Source organism: Schizophyllum commune (assembly GCF_000143185.2).
Source record: "Schizophyllum commune H4-8 unplaced genomic scaffold SCHCOscaffold_9, whole genome shotgun sequence".
Taxonomy (NCBI): Eukaryota; Fungi; Basidiomycota; class Agaricomycetes; order Agaricales; family Schizophyllaceae; genus Schizophyllum; species Schizophyllum commune.
In genome coordinates, this window is record NW_026089546.1 from 1276466 (window position 1) to 1298968 (window position 22503).

The 22503-nt window shown below is 57.6% G+C and overlaps 7 protein-coding genes and 1 non-coding gene across 8 annotated transcripts; 7 read left to right on the forward strand and 1 right to left on the reverse strand.

Annotated features, from left to right (window-relative positions):
- Positions 1-368: 368 nt before the first annotated feature.
- SCHCODRAFT_02634603 (uncharacterized protein) lies at positions 369-5963 on the forward strand. The gene is made up of 5 exons (XM_003029331.3): positions 369-433; positions 482-551; positions 600-2243; positions 2294-5585; positions 5638-5963. The coding sequence occupies exons 3-4, from the start codon at positions 608-610 to the stop codon at positions 5560-5562; spliced, it is 4905 nt and encodes a 1634-aa protein (XP_003029377.1). The 5' UTR covers positions 369-433; positions 482-551; positions 600-607; the 3' UTR covers positions 5563-5585; positions 5638-5963.
- A 1646-nt stretch (positions 5964-7609) lies between these two features.
- SCHCODRAFT_02634608 (uncharacterized protein) lies at positions 7610-8608 on the forward strand. Its single transcript, XM_003029332.2, has 4 exons — positions 7610-7844; positions 7898-8038; positions 8094-8360; positions 8410-8608. Exons 1-4 carry the CDS (start codon positions 7701-7703, stop codon positions 8512-8514), a joined length of 657 nt encoding a protein of 218 aa, XP_003029378.1. The 5' UTR covers positions 7610-7700; the 3' UTR covers positions 8515-8608.
- A 21-nt stretch (positions 8609-8629) lies between these two features.
- SCHCODRAFT_02368367 (kinase-like protein) lies at positions 8630-10456 on the forward strand. The gene is made up of 10 exons (XM_003029333.2): positions 8630-8801; positions 8853-8929; positions 8977-9130; positions 9181-9296; positions 9346-9371; positions 9421-9478; positions 9526-9690; positions 9740-9888; positions 9971-10119; positions 10280-10456. The coding sequence occupies exons 1-10, from the start codon at positions 8744-8746 to the stop codon at positions 10345-10347; spliced, it is 1020 nt and encodes a 339-aa protein (XP_003029379.1). The 5' UTR covers positions 8630-8743; the 3' UTR covers positions 10348-10456.
- Positions 10457-11843: 1387 nt separating this feature from the next.
- SCHCODRAFT_01173887 (uncharacterized protein) lies at positions 11844-13381 on the forward strand (the record flags this gene model as incomplete). Its single annotated transcript, XM_003029334.2, has 2 exons — positions 11844-13255; positions 13315-13381. The coding sequence occupies 2 exons, from the start codon at positions 11844-11846 to the stop codon at positions 13379-13381; spliced, it is 1479 nt and encodes a 492-aa protein (XP_003029380.1).
- A 314-nt stretch (positions 13382-13695) lies between these two features.
- Positions 13696-13786, reverse strand: SCHCODRAFT_t183. The gene has a single exon. It is a non-coding gene; the product is annotated as a tRNA-His (tRNA).
- Positions 13787-14062: 276 nt separating this feature from the next.
- SCHCODRAFT_02634616 (uncharacterized protein) lies at positions 14063-14919 on the forward strand (the record flags this gene model as incomplete). Its single annotated transcript, XM_003029335.2, has 3 exons — positions 14063-14231; positions 14280-14711; positions 14761-14919. The coding sequence occupies 3 exons, from the start codon at positions 14063-14065 to the stop codon at positions 14841-14843; spliced, it is 684 nt and encodes a 227-aa protein (XP_003029381.2). The 3' UTR covers positions 14844-14919.
- Positions 14920-15286: 367 nt separating this feature from the next.
- On the forward strand, positions 15287-18727 carry SCHCODRAFT_02634619 (uncharacterized protein). The gene is made up of 14 exons (XM_003029336.3): positions 15287-15905; positions 16037-16106; positions 16172-16255; positions 16391-16490; positions 16544-16586; positions 16644-16826; positions 16877-16987; positions 17038-17129; positions 17183-17314; positions 17363-17412; positions 17462-18039; positions 18094-18233; positions 18289-18342; positions 18394-18727. Exons 1-14 carry the CDS (start codon positions 15646-15648, stop codon positions 18525-18527), a joined length of 2031 nt encoding a protein of 676 aa, XP_003029382.1. The 5' UTR covers positions 15287-15645; the 3' UTR covers positions 18528-18727.
- Positions 18728-18958: 231 nt separating this feature from the next.
- SCHCODRAFT_01157948 (MCM-domain-containing protein) lies at positions 18959-22272 on the forward strand. The gene is made up of 9 exons (XM_050341123.1): positions 18959-19203; positions 19256-19571; positions 19622-19793; positions 19846-20273; positions 20322-20456; positions 20508-21389; positions 21440-21748; positions 21826-21981; positions 22033-22272. Exons 2-9 carry the CDS (start codon positions 19362-19364, stop codon positions 22144-22146), a joined length of 2406 nt encoding a protein of 801 aa, XP_050198848.1. The 5' UTR covers positions 18959-19203; positions 19256-19361; the 3' UTR covers positions 22147-22272.
- The last annotated feature ends 231 nt before the right edge of the window (positions 22273-22503 follow it).

Genomic DNA, 22503 nt, shown 5'->3' on the forward strand with positions numbered 1-22503 from the left:
ACCCAATAGGCGCGGCAAGCCGTTACATAGGGAGGGAATGGGGGCAGGGACAGACACAATCTCCGACGGCAGGGCTAGTGCCGTGAATGGGTTCCAGGATTGGGGGACGAAGATGTCAACCTGGATCCCAGCTCGTGCAGAGCAGACTGCGTTGGAAGTAAAGCTGCGAGGTTTGGCGCCTGTACTGGAGCGTGGCTGGCTACGTCCATAGCAACGCTCATCATGTTTCGGAGGAGGTCGATGAACGCACGGCCTGCTCGAGGCGGCGAAACGGGCACGATCAGCCTCGAAGTTGAACTTGACGAATTGGCAAACCTTAATTAACGACGTAACGTGTCACGTGAGGGCGACTACGCTTTTTGTATCTTGTCCGAATCCTTCAAAGGTCTGCGCCTCCGCATCCCGTTCCTCCTTCCTACGTCCAGCAAGCAAGGCGAGCAAAAATTCAGGAGAATTTCTGTACACTCTGACCGGACCCCAGACGTATCCCTGCGCTGCAGGCGCTCACGCAGAGGCTGGCACTGAACACGGCTTTGATTTCGGGCAACAAGGTGCGCCGCCCACACCAGACGACTCCCACACGTCCTGACGCAGCACAGGGAACACTATGTCGCAGGACCCGACGCGGTCACCAACGTCCGAGTCGCGCGCGCGCCGCGCATCCGCGGTTGCCAAGCTCAAGCGCGCCGCCTCATTACCTCGCATGAAGGACGGACGCCGCCCACCGATGCACACCGAGGCCCAGAGCGAGGGAGAGAAGGCGTCCACGGACAGCGGCTCTGGCACGCCAGAGATCAGCGGCACCACTCCGGAGCCACTGGCCCCGCAGGCTACGTACGACGAGCCCCCAGCTCCGGCGCTGGTACCTGAACCTGAACCTGAACCGACGCCTACGCAAACCCCGGTGACAGAGACAATGCAGGAGTCAGGAATGGGTGATGTGGAAGGAGAGGCAGAGGAAGGACCAGCTACCCCGTCCGATCGCCCTCGCTCGCGCAATAGGAAGCGGAACCGGTCACGCTCCCGCGGACGGGGCTCGAAGGAGTTCAGGAAAGCCAAGTCGCCGACTCCATCGCAAATGCTCGCGGGGGACTCGTCACAAGATGAAGAGATGCCTCCCCCTCCGCCACAACCGCTGCCGCCTCTCGGCATGCCCATGCTCATCTCCCCTATCCCTCAGACGCTAGACGCACGGACGCGCTTCCTTCGTACTCCCACTCCCGATCCCTCACTGTTCCCAATGGCACAGACACAGTCACCTACTCCGATGCTGCCATCACTTGAGCTGCTCCAGCGAGGCATGCTGTTCAGGTCGAACAGTGCCGGTGCGGGGCGTAGACTGGCGATGGCGAAGCTTACCGGTGGGACGGAGACGTACGACCCGACGCCGTCTCCAGCGCCTCCAGGGACGATGCCAAAACTTAGTCGAAGCCAGACCGTCTCGGGAGGGGAGCGGGTTGCAGCAAGGCAGTTCATGCTCACCGCGATCGGGCAGCGTACGAGACGGGGGGATAACGAGGCTGAGCAACCAAGCGCAGCCGAAGAGCTATCTGCCCCCTCGCCATCACCGTCGCCCTCACCTTCTGCTAAACGACGCAGACGGCGATCCAGGCAGGCTCAGCGTATCTCCCAGCAGCAGCAGGCAGCGGCGATGGCTGCTGCAGGTCATCAGACCACATCAGACTCTGAATTCATGTCGACGACGCCAAACACGCCCGTTCAGCCCCCTACGCCTCTGCAGCCCGATCTCGACAGGCTTCAGGACCTCCGTGCGCGATCGACAACGCCGAGCTTCATGACGAGCCCCCTTATGCGCACGCTCTCACGCGAACAGCAGCGGCCAGAAACTCCGCCGACTACCCAACAACAGGATCGCTTTACGACGCCGAAGAAGAGGAGAGGCTCCATCCTCATCGAAGATGATTACGAGGCCCAAGAACAAACGCTTCCGCCCATGCCCACACGTCCGCCTCCTGGCTTCCGAGTGCCTTTCTCTTCGGACGCGCCTTCCCAGATATCTGTGGAGTCTGGCGCGCCAGGGTCGATTGGTGTGCCTGTGTTTCTTAGCAGCCAGAGGAGCCTCGCGAAGCCCGACGAGTTTCCAAGCAGTCCGTTCGCTACACCATTGCGCGAAAGGGCTTTGCTACAAGACGAGCACGATGAAGATGAGGAGGAAAAGGTTCTCTACAACAACTCGTATCCTTCGTACGAAGACCGTGAGATCAGCTGGGTAGCAGACCCTGGTGAGTTCTGCGTCGCTTCTGTAATTGGCCGGATGCTCATATCTCTGCAGTGCCCGAAGTGCATGACGAGGATGAGGAGGAGCCCAGCGAAGGAGAGGACGCGGATGCGGATGGATATGAGGACGACGCCCAAGCCCAGTCCGAAGTCGCCTCGACATCCAACCGGGATCAGGAGGAGTCTTCGCGACCGTCGTCGGATCATGGTCTGGGGTCGGAAACCTCGCACGACTTGCTCACGAGCTTTCCCAACCCGCCTTCCCCCGCCTCCAACCGAGCTCTCTCCCATGTTCGTGTCAGCAGTGGCTCGTCGATGTCGCCGTCTGCAGGAGCTACGCGTCCTTCGGTGGTTTCTCCTCTTGACGAGGTCCTATCGCGCAGGCAGAGCGGGTTCCATGATACAGAGCGTACCCTGTCGAACGACTCATCCTTGTCGAAACGTGAGGGCGGCTCGACGAGCACTTGGGACAAGATCAAGAACTCGCTATCGAGGTCGAACTCCAGCTCTGGCCGCCGCTCGAGGTCGAACAGTGTTCTCAATCGCGAGCGCCGCGAGCATACCGACTCCAGCGTCAGCAGGGAAAGCGGAGCGAGCATCACGGGCCCCGTAGGTCTGATGCAGTCCCCCTCCGCCTCTGGGTCGTACCAATCTCTCGTGCCTCACCTGCCTGGTCACGCCTCGCCTATGCCTCCGCCTTCCGGCGACCTCTCGCACTACAACGATGCAAAGCTCTTCCCATTTCCGGGTATGAAGATGCTCGAGGAGCAGCGGCGTGCGAAGGAGGGCTTCTCTGCGTCAGCCTCGACGCCGGATTTCTCTGGCATGGGTGGCAAGACGGACGACGAACACAGTCCTCGCTCCCCAATCCTCCAGGGCTTCTTCACGGGCAGCGGCAGAGAACGCAAGCTGTCGCACCAGGCTTCGGACACGCGGCTTCTAGCGAAGTACAATGGGGCCGCTCCGCCTATGTCAGCGGCGCCGTCGTCCTCGTCGCATGATTATCCACAGTCTCCCCCCACTCCGTCAGGATCCAGCAAGCTGCCAACCAACCTGCCTGCCGTCAGGCAATGGATCAGCAAGAACCTGAAGAAGAAAGCCTCGTCGCCCCAGATGGGCCACTCTATCTCCACGGCATCGATATCTCTTCCCATCATCGCACCTCCCATGCACTCGAAGAAGCCTTCGTTGTCGGAATTGCTGCAGCTTCCCAAGGAAGACAGTCCGGGCAGCGAGTGGTCGGATGTAGGGGGGCCGGTGTTGCCTGTGCAGACGCCGCCTCAGCAGGCGCGGGCGCTGGAGGTGAGGGATGGGTCAGCGTCGAACTCGGATCAGACGGATACGGAGAAGACACCTCGCGCGAAGAAAGTCGCACCTGTTCTGGAGACGGACGAGTCGTCCACGACATCGTATGAAGCCCCGCGTCCATCGCCTCCGGAACACCCTGCTACAGTGACTCCCGACCCGACCTCGTCGCTTGGGCCTGGATCGTCTCTCAGTGACTACCCAGCGCAGTCAACGTCGACGTCCTCGTCTAACTCATCGGGCTCTTCTTCTAGCGCCTACATGCCAAGCGTGAAGTCGCAAGGACCCGTCATTCTCGAGAAACTCGAGGAGAGCTTGAGTCGAGGTTCGCGCGGCCCGATGTGGGCCGGTGTCCTCGAGGAACCCACGCGCAAGCTTCTGCTCTCTTCGCCAGTACTGCAGGTCGTGGATTCGAATACGGTGAAGGACAGGTTCCTGTTCTTGTTCACCGACATCCTCGTCATTGCCAAGCCGGTCATCCAGGATTCGGACAACATGCTCGAGCCGACGTGGGCCCTGATAGCGCCTGACAAGAAGTTCATCGTCAAGAGCGTTGTGCGCCTCCGCGATCTCAGGTTCAACGACGAACGCTCGGACATGCAGTCCAAGGGGCTCTCGGCGACTGCTGTTCCGAGGAGTCCAGCGATGCGCACATTCGTGCATCAGTTCGCGCGCGACCCTGACATGGCGATCTCGACTCTGTTGACGAAGGCGGGTACGACCGGTGACGCGGTTGCTGTAGGCCAGTTGCTGTTCCGTACTCTCGAGCTCGATAGGGTGAGGCTGGGCGAATACCTCGCGCAGCGTACGTCGAAGGTCGTGCTCAAGACGTTCGTCGATACCTTCGGCTTTGCGGGCATGCGCATTGACAAGGCTCTTCGCGCCTTCCTGATGTCGATTCACGCGCCGACTCGATCTGCATTGGATACCCTCCTGGATGCCTTTGCCAGTCGGTGGTACGTGGCGAATGCCGGGATCGTGGCATATGATCGGGATCTGGCTGTTCGTTTCGTGCGCGCTATTGTTCAGCTGAACGAGCTTGTGCATGGAGGTGTCGCGACGGAGCCCGGGCCTACTGGCTACATGCTCAATCAGATATCGTCCCGCGACTTCATCTCAGCTTTCCGAAGGTTCGACCCTCGATACCTCGTTGCAGACGACCTTCTGGACGATGTATACCGGGATATCTGCAGTGAGCGCCTGGCCATGGCGCGCGATCCATCGTCAGGTGGACTCCCCGACATCCCGGTCACCATCAAGCGACCAGTGCCCATGCGCCTTACCTACAAGATCCAGTCCGAGCCCATCATCTTCCGCATCCCGCAGCCGGACAACCAGTTCTCAATTCACCTTTCGGGCCAGGGGCTCACCTTCGACCCGGAGATATTATATTTCGCCCGCTCGCCTGAGGCGTCGTTCCGTGTGACGGGTACCGCGCTTGGGCCGACAACACTCGTGCTGGAGCGCAGGGGCTCGAATGCGCTGCGGTATACCGGGCTTCCCCTCAGCTGTGGCATGCGCGTCGAGCGTGCCTTCATGCGCAACACCTTCCAGGTGGCGTTCCGTGATCGCGGTGGCGCGAAGAGGCGGTACATGTTCAGCGTCGACGACCACCTCTTGCGGCATCAATGGGCGACGTACCTTCCGCGGCAGATCCGCACGTGTGCTGGGGATTCGGAAGCGGTTATTCCTCGTGGCGCCTTCCATCGCGCGGCGGAGAATGTCGCCCTCGCGGTCCTGCAGGAGACGCTCATTGGTTCGGGCAAGGCGCCACAGACCGCCTCTACCCCGGCGACGCACGCGAGAAGCAAGTCGCGGAGCAAGGTGTACCATCGCCATGGCGCGGGGCGTAACGAGCTGGAGCTGGGCGCGGAGGAGAGCGACGAGAGCTCCGGGCGGGAAGGGCGGTTGTGGTCCGGGCGCGAGCTGGAGACGCTGTGCTTGCAGAACAGCTCGGTCACCCTCGTGCTTTCGTACCTGCAAGTAGGCGCGCTGGAGTCGAAGCCCGTGCCGTTGTGAAAGAACATGCACTCTCATCTGTTGTGAGTAGCATCCGCTCTACTCATCGACCTAACCGCTGACATTGCCCTGTAGTTCATCTGCACCAATTTCTCTCATCTGAGTTTCTGACTGTCCATGATCTAACTGCCCCTCGCTTACGCACTGCCCTACTACTACCTACCATTTACCTACCCATCACCTATCTAGCTTCCTACCATCGGAACCGAATCGATCGCTATGTATGTATAGAGATTCTTGCTTTGTAACTTTATATGCGCGCATCGTTTACCTAGTCTGAATTTGCTGTCTCTCTTTCCGTCTCAGTCTCAATGGACACATCCTACCAGTAGCGGCTCGGAATGTAGCGGATTCCTTACTTACCTGGTTCGCATAATGAATTGATACGCTCGCATACTCGATGAAGCTGAAGCCCGCCCAGTGCGCTGGTGAGTACGCGCCTAAGGCAGTTATAAGCAATTAATATGGAAAATCATCACTTTGAACCCGACCGAGCTCACGTCAGGAAAGAATCAGACTGGAACGACGTTTGTACGGACGCATCGAGTTTGTACATGTACTGTATAGTCAAGGGGCATGGTAATGTCAGGAGAAAGAGTCGAGAACCACTGTCAGAGTCCGAGTCGTCGAGCATCTATCTGCGCCTGGGCTGCACACTGAAGCTAAGTTTGAGGTAGAATGACGCTGATTGCAGAGTCCGAGCAGAATCTACCGCTGCTGTAGAGGGTCCCGCTAACAGAAAGTTGGATTGCTGCGCATATGGAGCACATTCTATGGCATAGCCCTTGATCATCGTGAAGCAGCGGGAGTGAGGTCCATTCCGCGATCCAGTACTCTGTTGCGTAGGAGTTGCCGCCATAATTCAGGACGAGCCTGCTATGTGGGATTATTCAATGATGTGAAGATGGAAGCTGCGTACAAGGAAGGTCGTCCCTACACGGCCGGACGGCGTTCGCAGGAATGAAGCACGAATCGCACTTTCAGAATGTCCTACGACGTTCGCCCGAAATTAGCACAGAATACGGTCGTAGGAATTTTTGCGACCGAGAGATTCGCGAAAAGTTGGGCAACGCTCCACAGTCCAGAGCGCGGTCCGTCGCAGCATTTCCCAGCTCCAGCGCGCTCGTTGGCTTCTCTTGGGGCTATTTCCGTCGTGTATGTTGTATGGGCAATTTCATGCATATTTATTGGACCATCTAGTACACTAGACGCTACTCTACTGCTTATCTATGCGTACCATATTGAAGAAAGAGTGGGTGCAGTCACCGCGTCTCGCCGTGGTGGAGGCCGTTCATGACTGCGCCTTCGCCTTCGCGATGACGCGTGTCAGGCTGTGGGGAGGTCGTCAGGACTGGTCAAGTGCCGTGAGCAAGCGATGGGCTCACCCGTTCACGCCGAAATCGCTGCTGGCAACGCTAGAAAGGCTTTGCAAACCCTGCATTCGTTATGAGTGATCGGTGGTTGTCGAAGAGAGAGCGGAAGACTCACAGCGTCCAAGTCAACCCATGCAACTGCCCGCCGACGACGCGCTCATCGCGCCCTCCCTGGACAGCTCGCCTCGCGCGCGCGTTGTGTCGTTGATGGACATGCCGAAGGTTGGCAGAACGGTCGCCTCAGTGCTGAGACGCTGCCGAGGATCCTGCCCACACCCAAGCGGAGGGTGGTGGTCAATGCACAACAGAGTGCTGACTTGGAGATTTTCGACGCGCAGCTTGACGTTGCCGGCACTTTCCGGTGGCGCTCGTTGGCGCTGTTTGTGCATGGACCGCGCTCGCGACCGCTCAGATGTTGGGTCGACGGGCTCAAGGTGCGCTGACGTTCGTTCATCAGCTTCGAGTGGGGCGGGATGTCTTGCAAAATGTTTGCGAACAGGGCTTTCGCCGATTTTTGGCTTCACGAAAGAAGATCACGAAGCATCAGGCAATACTGTAACAAATCGCATTCGCAGGAAAATAGGCAAACGACGTCCAGCTGTGTATTTTGGTTCCGTTAGAGGGGCGGCCCGAAATGCCGGTGCCCGCCACCGTGGGCTGATCTCGGCTGCCGGCAACGCTGGTACGCGTAGGCTCTCACAATTCACAAATCAAGATCTTCTCTTCGTCCAACCACCATCTAAAGTTGCACCTCTTGGACGAGCAATGGCAGACCCGGTCGCAGCCCAGTCGGGCTTTCTGAAGATGTACATGTCAAACCACCCGGACACGCTCGTGGCGTACGCGAAGTGGTTTGGCAAGGTGCAGGAGCCCATTGAGAAGGCGGAGATGAGCGACATAAATACACAGGTGCGCCGCATACGCTCCCCCCAGGACGCAGGAGCGCTGACAAGGCCCAATAGAGCATGACCCTGCTATGCAAGATGAAGTCGGGGGAGTTGCGCTCGGTGCGCGTGCCGATCGACCCACCACTGGCGGGGTACCATGATGTGAAGCCGCGGCTGCTGGAGATGAAGTCTATTGCGCAGGAGAACCTGGGCATGGTGCGTGCATAACTTGACGAGGGGGAGCCGTCCTAACGATGCGCCCCATTTGCAGATCAAGACACCCCGTCTGACCAAGTTCTACGTCCCCTTGACGAACTTCGCTATCGGCACCCTCGTCGCTCTCATCCCCACCATTTCTGGTGCATTCATGCCGCCAGGTAGCACGTCTCCGCTGGCGCTGCCCGGGCAATGGTTGCAGGGCTTCTTGGGACAGGGATTGCTGCGGCTGGCATTGGGGATATGCGCGGGGATACACGCTTTGGAGTCGATATATGCGTTCACGCTGTGTCGCAAACACCAGACGCCGTTCTTGGTTGGCGTGAGTGTCCGAATGGTGGTCGGTTGTAGGCTCGCTGATGATCCTGCAGGCTGCGTACATCGCGTCAAATTTCGTGTTGGGATACCCCGTGCTGGCAAGCATGCGCCAGCAGATCCAGGAGGCACGAATCAACTCTGTGATGAAGGTCGAGTAGACGTATATACTTGTGGGTGCGTGTGGGTGCTCCGGGACAAAGTTACGGATCAAGCCGAGCGAGGGCCGGAATTCGAGAAGTTTGCGGGCTGTTTGGTGCCTTGTGTGATCATTCTGGTCGTTGTCGTCTACGCTCGATGCGCCGCTGGCTGCCATAATTTCCTTCTATTCTCCCCCCGCCATCCCTCATTGCCTCCCGCGCCCACTACGAGCGCACGCCGCCCGCACCGATGAGCAGGGTTTACGCCGACGTCAACAAGGTTCTCGGCAAGGACTGGTACGATTACGGTGCGTAACCAGCTTCCCTCCCTCGACCAGTCACTCAATATATACGAGTAGAGAACTTCACGATCGAATGGAGTGAGCCGGATCGCTATGAGATCGTTCGCAGACTCGGCGGAGGGAAGTACTCCGAGGTGCGCGCCTAGTTATCCCTCCTGTTTTGGCGCCAATAGACAACCAGGTCTTCACCGGCATCGATATGGTCAACAACGAGCAATGCGTCGTCAAGGTCCTCAAGCCCGTTGCCGCGAAGAAAATCAAGCGCGAAATCAAGGTGCTGCGCAATCTAACCGGCGGCCCGAATGTCGTTGCCCTCCTGGATGTCGTTCGCGATCGTACGTGTCATCCCGCGTCCCCCTATCCCCCGCCTTACATGGGTGCTCAGCATCCGGGAAGTACCACAGTCTGGTCATGGAATACGTCAACAACGTCGAATGGAAGATCCTATACCCCAGCTTAACGGAGGCGGACATCAAGCATTATACCTTCCAGCTGCTTAAGGTGCGTAGGCTATACCCTCGCCAAGACTTATAGCTGACTCCCTTCAAAGGCACTGGACTTTGTGCACTCCCATGGGTAGGCGCCCAGCCCATTCTTCCCGCATTTTCCCTCATTCTCTTGGCAGTATCATGCATCGCGACGTCAAGCCCGGCAATGTCATGGTTGATTACCACGAGCGAAAGGCAAGCATGCATAGAAGCAGCTGTACACTCATACTGACCCTCCACAGCTCCGCTTGATTGACTGGGGTCTCGCCGAGTTCTATCACCCGAATACCGACTACCATATACGCGTCGGGTCTCGATACTACAAGGCTCCTGAGCTTTTAGTCGGTTACCGCCAGTACGATTACAGCCTGGACTTATGGAGCGTCGGCTGCATGTTCGCCTCGATGGTGCGTGGGGGAGTTTGCACAGCTTCTGACGTGACTGACCTTACCCCAGATCTTCCGCAAAGAGCACTTTTTCCGAGGATCCGACAACGACGAGCAGCTGCTCAAGATCCTGCGCTGTTTGGGAACGGAGAAGTTCGATGCATACTTGCAGAAGTACGGTATCCACTATGAGACGGAACACGAGTCCCTGTTGGCCAAGTAAGCTTCACTTCGCGTCTTCGAAACTCTCCTCGCCCATTGTCACACTACCCTGCTATATGGTGCTGACCCTGTTTCTCAGCTACCCGAGACAACCATGGATAAAGTATATCAACGCCGATAACCAGCCATACGCAACTGCAGAAGCTATCGATCTACTCGACAACCTCCTGCGGTACGACCATATGGAACGGCTCACCGCAAAGGAGGCCCAGGGTCACATCTACTTCAGTAAGTGAATTTTCTCCGCTTCCGTTGTTCTCTCCTTCACACACACGTGTCTCTCTTGCCCACACGTTCTCTCCTTTACTCCCCTTTCATACCCCGCGCTATCGTCCGAAGCTCTGATGCCGAATGGAATGGGGGCAGGTGGCTGACTATGCAGCGGCAGACTCTGTGCGGCTCGAGGCGGCGAAGGGCGAGACGTACAGCAGCGACTCCGGATTCTACTCTGCATGACTTGCTAGCCCCGCGGGGCGGGCTTCGTGATCCGGGAGTGGGAGGACGCACGCGCGCGGTTGCCGCGGGACGCACCTGCTCTGGTTCCTCCTCTTCTAACTTTCAGCGACAAGGGATACCTACCGACACTCCATCCTGACCAACACCTCATCCACACCGCTCCGCACTCCCATTGTCGACGCGGCGGAGACACGCACTCACACCTCATTGTTCGTCGATGGACGTGCCACTTCACGCACTCGGCCGTGCCCCTCCCTATTTATCCTTCATACTTATTCACTCGCGTATGCTTGCGACGTGCCTGTATGCCTGTGGTCTGGCGGCTGCGAGCGAACCTTGCGGACCTGTGTCCCCGCACCAGCCCCAGACTTAATCTTATGTATGCGCTCACGCATATATGTGTACACTTATGCATACGATATGGGTGTTGGTGTCGTGGGTAGGTATTGGTTGATGTATGTTTGTCCATGTCCATGCCCTTGTAGAATTTCATTGTAGCTATACTATATCTCACCGGGTCTTTCGAAAATCCCGCCAAATCTTCGAAACTCCCGGCTAACTCCCTCAAAACGGGGTGCTTTTCCTCCGGAAAAAGATGAGTAGGAAGCTCTCAGCGTCCCCTATCGGGTGGTGGTACTTTTATGGGCTCTGAAGGGAGGCAAGGATCAGGACGCAGGCGAAGCGGATGACGCACGTGTTTGATGGCCATCAAAATCGATCGGACCATGCTCCCCTCATAGCCAGCCACTTTCACTGATATTACCGCAAACCAGCGCGCGAACCAAAAGTATAGACAGGTAGTATCAAGCTCAGAGGTCCCTACTGACTTTTTTCCGCGTCAAAATACGGTATCTGGAAGGGTGCTACCGGGAGTTTCGAAATTTCGGTGGGATTTTCGAAAGACCCGGTGAGATATAGTACCTCATCATCTCCCTATGCGCCCAGTTTGCCGGCGCTACTGGGCCCGCCCTCCAGCTCCGCTAGAATCGCAGGGTCTTTCGATTCCTGGAATAGGTGCGTGGTCGCGTACGTCTCCCAGATTAGATGGTTGCTGATATGGGCAGGCTGCCCGTGTTCATGTTCGTGCTTTCCAGGGTCTTGAGGGCGCGAACATGAGGTGGCGGCGTGTTCGCGCGACTCAGACAGGCTGATATGGCGCATAATCAGTGATAAGCGCGCGGGTAGCGTCGATGCGCGACTGGTTCCGGGCCCAAGTCGGTGTGTCAGGTGGGGGTCGCCGGGCACGCTGGTGCGGTGTGGGGGTGCGTATATCGTCAGCTGGATGGCGGAGAGGTGGGCAGAACATGCTCGTTAGCCGCTGACCATCTGTGCATCAGTGAATTACAGCCTAGCTTTTCCTTTGCCGACTATCGAGGGCAACTTGCCTCGCGCATGTCATAATTCTCTATCGCATGCGGTTCTGAACCGACTGCGCCTCCTTTTCTTGACTCTGCACCTCGTTCGACATCCTGAACCTCTGATCCTCGATCGCCAAGATGGCCTACTACTACGAGGCGCGACCGCGGTCATCGTCGCGGACGCGCACGACCACGGAGAAGCCGACTCTGGCGGGGCATGGGTACGCATACTTGCGCGGTCATCATCAACGCTCAGCGTCGTTGCCCGACGCGTACTATGTGCGCGCAGCCCCGGAACGACCCGCGCGAGCGACTCCGGACGTGTACGCGCACCCAGCGGGCGACGCGTACGTCCGCGCGACGCCGGACGCTTACGCGCGCGCCAGCCCTGATGGCTATGTCCGCCTTGCGTACGACGCGCGTGGCTCGCGGAGCAGCAGCAGGCAGCGCGCCGATCCGGGCGGGAGTCGGGACAGCTCGCGGGTGCGGGGACGCAAGGAGAATGTGCGAAACGATGAGGTGCCGTATAATACCGCGTACGCTCACATTGAGCATATTCGGCCAGCGCAGAGGGCGGATGCTCATGCACGGGTACGCAAGCCAAGTTTGCTAGGGCAGACCTTCGCCTGGGTACCTGGCGTGTCTGGGCCCGAGCCTCTGAAGCGCCAAGCGCCTGCGGAGAAAGCGTCCCATCCCCTGCGCACGTCTTCGCGTCCAACTACTCCCTCACATACTCGCGCCTCCTCCGATCCCCACTACAACGCGCCTCGCTCTGAGTCTCGCTCGCGCCGCTCCGATTCTCGTACGCGACGCTGGCCGCCCGAGCCCAAGCCCAAGGTCCACACCACGGAGGACTGGGTACGGGAACAACAAGCCGTCGCCGCCGAAGAGAACGAATGGCGGACGCGGCATCATGAGAAGCTGTTTGGGAAGCCGGTACATCCTCTCGACGACGAGTACCCTCATTTGCACCCACCAGAGGGCACGGACGACCCTCTGTGGGATGAGCTGGCGCGGACGTACGAGCTCGACGCGGAGCGGTGGATGCGCGAGCAGGATGCTGCGCGGGCGGATGCGCGGGCCCGGGAGCGGGAACGCGTGCTAAAGGAACAGATGCACCGCGTCGAGGCGCGTATTCGGGGGCGTCGCGAGGCTGAACGTGCACAGGCGAGCGAGGAGCGGGCGCGGAGGTATGCGCAGGAGCGTCTCGGACGCGAGCGCGCGCGCAGCACCGTACGCGCAGAGGCGGCATGGCGCGCGTACGAAGCAGGATGGGAGCGGATCGCGAATCTGAAGAATAGTGGGGAGGTGATTGGGTTCGCGAGCGTACCGTGGCCGACTGAGCGCCCGCCGGCGCGAGCTACGGACGTGACGCCGGAGAAGGTCTCGGCGTTCTTGCTCTCGGACGCGCATTCGAAGGACGTACCACGGAAGGAGCGGATACGGAGGGCCCAGTTGCGGTGGCATCCGGACCGCTTTCAGAGGCTGGTTCTGCGAGTTGTGAGTGCGGACAAGCAGGAGGTCGAGGAAGCCGCGGGGGTTGTGGCAAGGTGTGTTGTACATTGTCTGCGAAGCCTGTCTCGGTGGACTGATATTGCGTACTCCTCAGATGCCTGAACGATCTCATGGCGGCTGAAAGTGCCAGGGCTATTCAGACGAGACGTGCGACACACTAGGGACGCTATCTTATTCAACCAAGTGTACGATTAGGAACAATAATTTATTGGTTTGCTTCTGGTGTATGCATCTGACTTCGGCTGTTATTGCGGTACGGGGAGCTTAGGCCTTGTCCGAATGACCCACTGCACACTGTTAGAAGGATGATCGATGGTCGACTGAGGTTGTTCAGCATATCGCGTCAACGAAAGCTGACCTTGCATCGAAAAGGCTCAAAAATTCAGAAAAAAAATGGGGAAAATTCTGCCGTATCTTCCTGATACTGGGGGCCTTTTTGAGCTCCAGAGACTTGAAGCAGATACGAAAAAAGCAATGTCGGTAGCAGGATTCGAACCTGCGGCTCCTCGGTTTTACTGTAACGTATTCGCCACAACGAGGTGATTTGACCCCTAATCGATACCGACTTGTTAAGTGAGTTGACTTGATGTTTGTCATACTGCTTACAGCACTAAGGTAAATTCCAATGGATCTCCTGCCTTCCCACTTGCTCTTTGACCTTCTTGAGTATTCTTTTGCCTCTCTATGGGAGGAAAAAGAGCTTCATTTCGAACTTCCTTGTCCGGATTCACGGACCGGGGTGATCGGACCGGGCCTGAAATTGTTGGCTGACGAAGCGCCCGACTTGCGGCAGGGGAGGGCGTCCGAGGTTGTCCGTCCCTTGCTCACGACCACCAAAAAGAATGTTCGCCCGTCTGACGCGTCTCCCACTCCGCCGCTCCCTCCACACCTCCGCCTCTCCCGCCGCTGCGCCCTGGGTCCGCAGTCGCGTCGCGTACGGTGTAGGCGCCGCCGTGACCGCGTCCTACCTGGCATGGAGGTTACATGCTGATAGGATAGCACTGGATAGTGGTGTGTGTCGTACGCCTCATCAATGGCCCTCACTCATGTCTGCCATAGCCGAAGCCGAAGACCCCGTCGCTGCCGCGGAGAGGGTGCTCGGCACGTCCAGGGCTGGGCTGAAGGAGACTCTGACTTCCCCTGTCTCCTCCCCGGCACCTGCTTCCGATGAGCCGGCACCAACTTCCCAGTCTTCAGAGGCTTCCACCGACTCCGAGCCCCCACAGACGCCGTCAGATGCGGAGGCGACCGTTGAGGCCAAGGCTGAGGAAGCTTCCGCAGCCGGCGGTGCTTACGACCCCAACACCGGTGAAATCAACTGGGACTGCCCTTGTCTCGGTGGTATGGCACACGGGCCTTGTGGCGAGCAGTTCAGGGCTGCCTTCTCCTGCTTCGTGTTTTCCGAAGCCGAGCCTAAGGGCATCAACTGTGTCGACGCGTTCAGGACAATGCAGGACTGCTTCCGGGAGCACCCAGACGTCTACGCGGATGGTAAGCATGCGCTTTCTTGTGTATAGGGCTGGTGCTTACTCTTCTACAGAAATTCGCGATGACGAGGAGGAAGCACCGTCAGAGCCTGAGCGCAAGTTCCACAACATTCACTCTGAGGATGTGGACTTCTAGACAGCCAACAGGCCCTATCTATTCAGTAATTACTATCCTGTTAATATCAGGGCTATACAAGTCTTGTCCCCCCTCAGCGTTGTGCAGTACCACCTCGTTGATGAACTAGCAGAACACAAGAGCTCACCAAAAGCCTGTCCGCCTCAGTCAATTATGGGCGCCTAAAGAATTCGACCACGTGTCATCACTAACGAGAGATCACTTCATTGGCATCTCGACGGACTTCGAACTTGTCTCCTCGCACCATCTCAACAATATCGTCGCCGTAAAGCCATGCAGATCGGCGGTAGTGCAACCAATCCAACTCTGTGCTGGTGCTTGGCCTACAATCACTACGTGTCGAAGAGGTATTCCAAGGAGTAATACCCAGCACATAACGAAAGATGTCGGAACGATTCCCCGCGCTCTGGCCCACGGACAATGGGCGTAAGCACCTCCGTCTACTGGCAGCCTCGGCGGCGTCAACGACCGCCTTTTAACCGATCCACGTCATGGCAGACTGGCTTCATCGTCGTCTACCCTGCCAGGGCTGGCCATCGAGGCCTGCATCGAATATACACACAGCTCCGCGGCCAGCGCTCGCTTCCGAACTCGGTGGAGCTATAAAACCTCGAGGCATTTTCGCGCATCTTCATTTTCCATTCCTCTCTTCCTCCGCATACCTCCCTCTCCCTTCATAGTGGTCTGACCCCTCCGCAGTGGATCGAGTCCAACTCCCGTCCGTCTTTTCGCCACTACCACTCCCCTTGCTTCCTGTTCGCGTTCACACCCCGTCGTGTAGATGGCATTCCTTTCGTTGAACATGAAGCTTCTCATCCCACTCCTTTCTCTTGCACCCTTCGCCCTTGCGCGCCATTCTGTGTGGTCGAGGAACGGTCATGTAGAGCACGCGCGCCATTTGTCGCGGTCCCTGCTCGACGCGGACATCGACGTCTCTGCCAGTGTCGGTGCCTCCACAGGAAGCCCTCAGGCGGATAACGGCACAGCGAATGCTGGACAGCCTAAACATATCGACATCGTCGTCTCAGAGGGCGTCGCAAACCCCGACGGCGGCAAGGAAAGGTGGGTGCCCCAAATCCTTACTCGGGGACGGCTAGCGCTACGACCTGGTGATGACTATTACCCTGCGACCGGGCTATTACCTGGAGAAGGCCACTATCTAGGGAAGCCTATTTGACTGACATGGCGCGCAGAATGGTCTACCTCATCAACGGCGAATTCCCCCCGAAACCGCTCATCTTGTACCAGGGCGACAATGTCGAGGTGCGGAGTTTGCACTTTACTGTATTTAGTTTGGTGGCGGGGGCTGATTTACGTTCGCCTCTTAGATCGTCGTGACGGCAAACATCTCGGAGGCGACGACTGTGCACTTCCATGGGATTGACCAGCGGGGGTCGCCGTGGTCGGATGGGGTAAGTGGGGTTGTGGTTTGGCTGGGAGCGGAGGGAGTTCTTTGGCTGTGGATGGACCTCCTTGGGTGTCGATGGCGCCCCTTGGCTATGGATGCCGCCCCTCGATGTGCATAGTGCTGATCGCTTGGTTCGCAGGTCCCAGGCGTCTCGCAGAAGGCCATCCAACCTGGCGGTAACTTCACGTACCGCTGGAATGCGCACCAGACTGGGCTTTATTGGGCGCATGCACATAGGAGTAAGTCCTAGTCCTTACCTTGAACGATAGCGCACTGACAATGATGCATGTAGAACAGCAGCAGGACGATGGACTCTACTTCCCGATCTTCATTCGGTGAGCCCTCGCAGGTTGCTTGCATCGATTTTGACCAATGCCGACACCATCACGCAGCCCTGCTAACGACACCGTGCGCCCCTTCTCGAAGCTGGCCGCCGTCGCAGGCGGTGACGCTACCGATGCTGCCGCCATGGTCTGGGCCGAGGCCAACATGAATATCGTCACCATCAACGACTGGCGCCACCGCCCGACGGAGGAGGTGAATGCGCTCTGGGAGGAGGCGCGCATCGAGCCTCTGTATGTGAAAGAAGTCTTAACCTGACTGTGATGCTTACTACTCCGGACAGCTGCGCCGACTCCATTCTGATCAACGGTCGTGGATCGATGGTCTGCCCGCCCATGAGCGAGCTTCAGTCTTTGGCTTCGACGCGTGGCTTTGGGAATGTTACGGCTCAGGGGTACGCGTTTGTTGAAGACGTCGATAAGTTGAGTCTGACGTCAAACCTAGTTGTCTACCGCTCAGCAACGAAATCGCCAATCCCTTCAATGGAACGACCGAGGACATACCCGAAGACATGTGGAAGACGTGCAATGCTACAGGTACGTTCGCTTCTCGGAGTGGATCAAGGAATGTGTTTGAGGTATACTTGAAGGTGCCGACCGCCCGCTGTACACGCTCGAGGTCGACCCGCAAGAGAATGGTTGGGCCTCGTTTGCCATCGTCAACGTTGGAGGGCTTTGGGAATTGAAGTTCTCCATAGATGAACATCCGCTCTATGTCTATGGTTTGTGCGTCCGCTGGCTCAAGAGTTGCGTCTAACTTGACTTACTAGCCGTGGACGGCCAGTATGTTGACACGACGAAGTCGTTCGATACGATCAGCGTATGTGACACGGTGGCTTTACGCAGTGCAACCGCTCAGATAGTCGCAGATTCCCGCTGGCACCCGCTTCCAGGTCATGGTCAAGCTCGACAAGGATGCTGGCTCGTCGTACACCATCCGCGCTGCCGCGAATGTCGTTCCGCAGATGCTCACCGGCTACGGCGTCCTCCAGTACAAGGGCTCCATCAAGCAGAACACCTTCGCCCCGCCCGCCCAGGGCTACCCGGCTTTGCCGCAGTCCAAGCCCTCCATGGCCTACGACAGCAAGCCCGTCGCCGCCGACAACAACTTGAACAACACCATGTCCGCGCCCGAATTCGACCCCTTCGTCGATGGCCCACCCTTCCCTGCGAAGCCGCCAATCATGGAGGGCAACACCACGCTCGTCACCCTCGACATGTCGCGGCACAACGTGACGCGGTGGGCGGCGAACCATACCGGGCTGCCGGGTACGCTGTATGAGGACCACGACCCGCTGATCTGGCCGGAGGTGTATGCGGAGGTGAAGGAGGCCATTGAATATGGCACGGGCTCTTTTGCGGGGAGTCTGGTCATGGACGCAATGAGCATGACAATTCTGCCGAATGATACGATTGTGGACATTCTCATTAAGGTCCCGCCTCATCAGTGAGCTATCTCGGACCCTTGTTTTAAATGGTGATACTGACGCCGGCATACTAGTCCTCCTCATCCCATGCACAAGCACTTCAACCGGTACTGGGTCTTTGGTCAAGGTCAAGGCGACTGGAAGTTTGGTAACGTCGCAGAAGCAATCTCCGCGCTCCCGGACTCCTTCAATCTTGTCAACCCAGCCGTCCGTGGTCAGTCCCGCCGGCGTGTATGCTCGTCCTGGCTCGTGCTGAACCATCAATCTAGACAGTTTCAACACGCCCGTTTCTGACGAAACTGGAGCCTGGCTCGTGATCAGATGTACGTTGCCAGCATTAGTCTGTTTCTCAACATACTTACAGCGGTTTGCAGACCGCAGCGAGATCCCTGCTGCAAGCGTCATCCATTGCCATATTTCCCAGCATCTCACCGGAGGCATGACCGAGGTTCTCCTTGAAGGCGTGGAGCTTGTCCATTTACCGCCCGAGTACTCTCCGCCGCAGTAGGGGCCGCTAAACCTCCTCCTTTGTATTGCCTTGTTGATGGACCTTCACTGTATATTGCACTACTGTCAGTCGCTATCCTTGTAAATTGCTTTCGAGCTACGGCTCTAGATTGCGGTCATCCTACCACATCTGCCTCACTAATTTACTTACAATATACATGAATATCTTGCATAGACATATACAGGGTGGCTTGAGCAGAATTAGTGGAGAAGAACCTAGCAGATCGCAGCAAAGGCGTAGAGCGAAATTGAACCACGTACACGTGCGTTTCATGTGACGGTACGCCACAAAATTGTGCGGAGTTTCAAAGCGCGTTTGTCGCCTTGGCTAATTGAACGCGACGCGGACGCGCTTTTCTCATCGAATCGAGCGCAATGGTGAGTGATATGCTGCCCCTTCTGTGGCGACTGGACTGAGAAAGACTACCACAGGCCACGCCGAGAGGAGCGAAGCGCCAAAGGTCTGAATCTCCCGATGGCTTCAACAACACCCCCGCCCAACCACGCGAACGACGCGATTCGGGATCGTCCTTGCCCCCCTCCTCTCCCCCTCGGTTTACAACAGACTCTGAAGCAAGCTTGAGCGAAAGAGACGATGATGCAGTCCCCGACATCGATGCTGATGTTGTGGAGGAAGACGATGATGGCGAGGACTTGTTTGCGGACAATCTCGAAGCGTGCGTGGCCTTCACCTCGTCCCAGGCACTGATCTGACGCGTCAATCCACAGGGACTACTCGCGCAATGACACCTTGGACAACTACGATATTGCAGACATCGACGACGAGGAACAGGACGAGCTCACTCCTGCCGCGAGGCGCGCCGCAGAAAGGAAGATGGCCCAGCGCGATGCGTTGGAGCGCGCCGGAAGGAAAGGGGGACGCGCAGCTCGCCGAGGGCGCATGCATGACTTCATAGACGAAGACGATCTTGCCGACGAAGGCGATGTGGACGACGACGATATGGGCGTGTCACAGATGAAGCGTCGAACACGACGACAATACGACGAGCGCAGGGACATTGACGACGCGGATGGGATTGAAGATGTACGTATAGCATCGCATGACACTGGTACCATCTAACGCGTCTATCACAGGAAATACCCCTCGAACAGCTGAGCGATATCAAGGCTAAGTCCATCGTGGAGTGGATCGCGAACGAGCGCGTTGCCCGGTCTATCATGCGCCACTTCCGTCAGTTCCTTATGACCTACGTGGACGACAACGGCTCATCTGTGTACGGCATGCGTATCCGCAACCTTGGTGAAAGTGCGTGCCCGAGCGAAATGCTAACTTACTCATTCCACTAACACGATTGTAGCAAACGCCGAGTCACTGGAAATCTCGTACCTTCATCTCGCCGAGTCGAAGCCCATCCTCGCCTATTTCCTCACCAACTGCCCAAGCTCCATGCTCGAACTCTTTGACCAGGTCGCCTTGGAGGCCATCCTCGTCTACTACCCCATGTACCGGCGCATACACTCCGAGGTGCACGTCCGTGTGGCCGATCTACCTCTGAGCTCGACGCTGCGCGATCTCCGCCGCGCCCATTTGAACAACCTGGTCCGCGTTTCTGGTGTCGTGACAAGACGGAGTGGCGTATTCCCTCAGCTCAAATACGTCAAGTTCGATTGTCGTCAGTGTGGCGGTGTGCTGGGTCCATTCCATCAGGACGCGTCGCGCGAGCTCAAGATCAGCTACTGCCCCAACTGCGAGTCGAAGGGACCGTTCACTGTGAACTCCGAACAGGTACGCTCTTTGCTTTATGTGGGGTATATGCATGCTGACGCTGCGCAGACGGTGTACAGGAATTACCAGAAGATGACGCTGCAGGAATCCCCGGGATCAGTCCCTGCTGGTCGTCTTCCCCGGCACCGCGAGGTCATCCTGCTTTGGGATCTTATCGACAGTGCGAAGCCAGGAGAGGAAGTGGTACGCTTTCCCTACAGCAGAAATTGGGATCATCGCTAACGCGAGCTGTAGGAAATTACTGGGATTTACCGCAACAACTTCGACGCATCGTTGAACTCCAAGAACGGCTTCCCGGTTTTCTCGACGGTCATTGAGGCGAACCATGTCAATAAGAAGGAAGACCTTTTCTCGGCGTTCCGGTTAACGGAGGAAGACGAACGCGAGATGCGCAACCTTGCCAAGGACGAACGCATCCGGAAACGCATCATCAAGTCCATCGCACCGTCCATCTATGGCCATGAGGACATCAAGACCGCCATTGCCTTGTCATTATTTGGTGGGGTACCCAAGGACCCGAACCACAAGCATCGTATTCGTGGCGATATCAACGTGCTCCTTCTCGGCGACCCCGGTACCGCCAAATCGCAGTTCCTAAAGTATGTCGAGAAGACCGCCCATCGTAGTGTCTTCGCCACTGGTCAGGGGGCCTCCGCCGTCGGTCTCACCGCCAGCGTCCGCAAGGACCCCATCACGCGCGAGTGGACGCTCGAAGGCGGCGCGCTCGTCCTCGCCGACAAGGGCACCTGCCTCATCGACGAGTTCGACAAGATGAACGACGCGGACCGGACGTCCATCCACGAGGCGATGGAGCAGCAGAGTATCTCGATTTCGAAGGCGGGCATCGTGACGACGTTGCAGGCGCGTTGTGCTATTGTCGCGGCGGCCAACCCGATTCGCGGGCGGTATAATCCGACGGTGCCCTTCCAGCAGAATGTCGAGCTGACGGAGCCGATTCTGTCGCGTTTCGATGTGTTGTGCGTGGTGAAGGATACGGTGGACCCGGTCATGGACGAGCTGCTGGCGCGGTTCGTGGTCGGGAGTCATCTTCGTAGTCACCCGGCGTTCGAGCAAGCGACGGATGAGATGGACGTGGCGACGACCTTGGATGCAGACGTGAGTACTTATGCTCACCCTTTCAGCCTTCATCATTGACCTCCTCGCAGCTCATCCCCCAAGACATCTTACGCAAGTACATCATGTACGCCCGCGAGAAGGTCCGACCCAAGCTGTACGACGTCGACCAGGAGAAGCTTGCGCGCCTCTTCGCCGACCTCCGCCGCGAGTCGCTCGCCACGGGCTCCTTCCCGATCACCGTGCGTCATCTGGAGAGCATGATCCGGATGGCGGAGGCGAGCGCGAAGATGGCGCTTCGGGAGTACGTGCGCGCGGACGACATCGACATCGCGATCGAGGTGGCGGTCAATAGCTTTGTTAATGCGCAGAAGATGAGCATTAAGAAGACGTTGCAGAGGGTGAGTGAAGGTTTTCTGGTTTGATTGATTGGTGGATGTGGGTGTGCAGTGGAGTGTGATGCTAACGGTGGATGTAGGGCTTCAGGAAGTACTTGACGCAGTCGAAGGACCACGAAGAGTTGCTGGCGTTCTTGCTTGGTGGTATTGTCAAGGAGAAGGCGCGCTTCTATCAGCTGCAGCGCCGCCAGCCACCCGAGCTTGTCACTGTCAAGGTCGCCGAGCTTGAAGACAAGGTATGTCGGCTATACAGCGTACCTGTGGACCTAGTACTGACACTTCGACAGGCGAAGGAGCATGACATCTACGACATCTCGCCTTTCTTGCACTCGAAGTTGTTTGCAACGAACGGGTACAAGCTGGTCAATGACACGATCGAGAAGCGCTTCAGAATCGATTGAAAGGTTTGTTGGATGGGCTTTTGCTATGGTCTGCTGTCGTGCTTTGGTTACTTATGTATATGGCTTTGTGTTACTACGTCGACGAGGTGACCTTGTTGTGAACTCTGATACAAGCCGTTATTCCGCCCTGTACACGTGACTCCATGTGCTCCAAACAAACCCGTTGCCGAGAAGCCGGTAGGCCTCACGCCGTCACGCCGTCAAGTCCTGCAGCGGCAAAGTTGCCACCGCGTTAAGGGCAAAGGTTCGCATATCTAAAGTCAGTGTAGACAGTCAATTGTCGCTTATTTAGCCATAAGTACACTCGAACAGACTATAGGACCATTGAAGGAAACTCCAATCAGACAATCAGGGTGT

Coding starts and splice junctions, on each gene's coding strand:
- SCHCODRAFT_02634603 (XM_003029331.3), top strand. CDS start 608: ATGTCGCAGGACCCGACGCGGTCACCAACGTCCGAGTCGCGCGCGCGC. Junction 2,244..2,293: donor CAGCTGGGTAGCAGACCCTG/GTGAGTTCTGCG, acceptor ATATCTCTGCAG/TGCCCGAAGTGCATGACGAG.
- SCHCODRAFT_01157948 (XM_050341123.1), top strand. CDS start 19,362: ATGGCCCAGCGCGATGCGTTGGAGCGCGCCGGAAGGAAAGGGGGACGC. Junction 19,794..19,845: donor TATCCGCAACCTTGGTGAAA/GTGCGTGCCCGA, acceptor ACACGATTGTAG/CAAACGCCGAGTCACTGGAA. Junction 21,390..21,439: donor CGACGACCTTGGATGCAGAC/GTGAGTACTTAT, acceptor ACCTCCTCGCAG/CTCATCCCCCAAGACATCTT.
- SCHCODRAFT_02634608 (XM_003029332.2), top strand. CDS start 7,701: ATGGCAGACCCGGTCGCAGCCCAGTCGGGCTTTCTGAAGATGTACATG. Junction 7,845..7,897: donor TGAGCGACATAAATACACAG/GTGCGCCGCATA, acceptor AAGGCCCAATAG/AGCATGACCCTGCTATGCAA. Junction 8,039..8,093: donor CGCAGGAGAACCTGGGCATG/GTGCGTGCATAA, acceptor CCCCATTTGCAG/ATCAAGACACCCCGTCTGAC.
- SCHCODRAFT_02368367 (XM_003029333.2), top strand. CDS start 8,744: ATGAGCAGGGTTTACGCCGACGTCAACAAGGTTCTCGGCAAGGACTGG. Junction 8,930..8,976: donor GCGGAGGGAAGTACTCCGAG/GTGCGCGCCTAG, acceptor ATAGACAACCAG/GTCTTCACCGGCATCGATAT. Junction 9,479..9,525: donor TTGATTACCACGAGCGAAAG/GCAAGCATGCAT, acceptor GACCCTCCACAG/CTCCGCTTGATTGACTGGGG.
- SCHCODRAFT_02634619 (XM_003029336.3), top strand. CDS start 15,646: ATGAAGCTTCTCATCCCACTCCTTTCTCTTGCACCCTTCGCCCTTGCG. Junction 16,827..16,876: donor GAGGCGCGCATCGAGCCTCT/GTATGTGAAAGA, acceptor TACTCCGGACAG/CTGCGCCGACTCCATTCTGA. Junction 17,130..17,182: donor GAAGACGTGCAATGCTACAG/GTACGTTCGCTT, acceptor GTATACTTGAAG/GTGCCGACCGCCCGCTGTAC.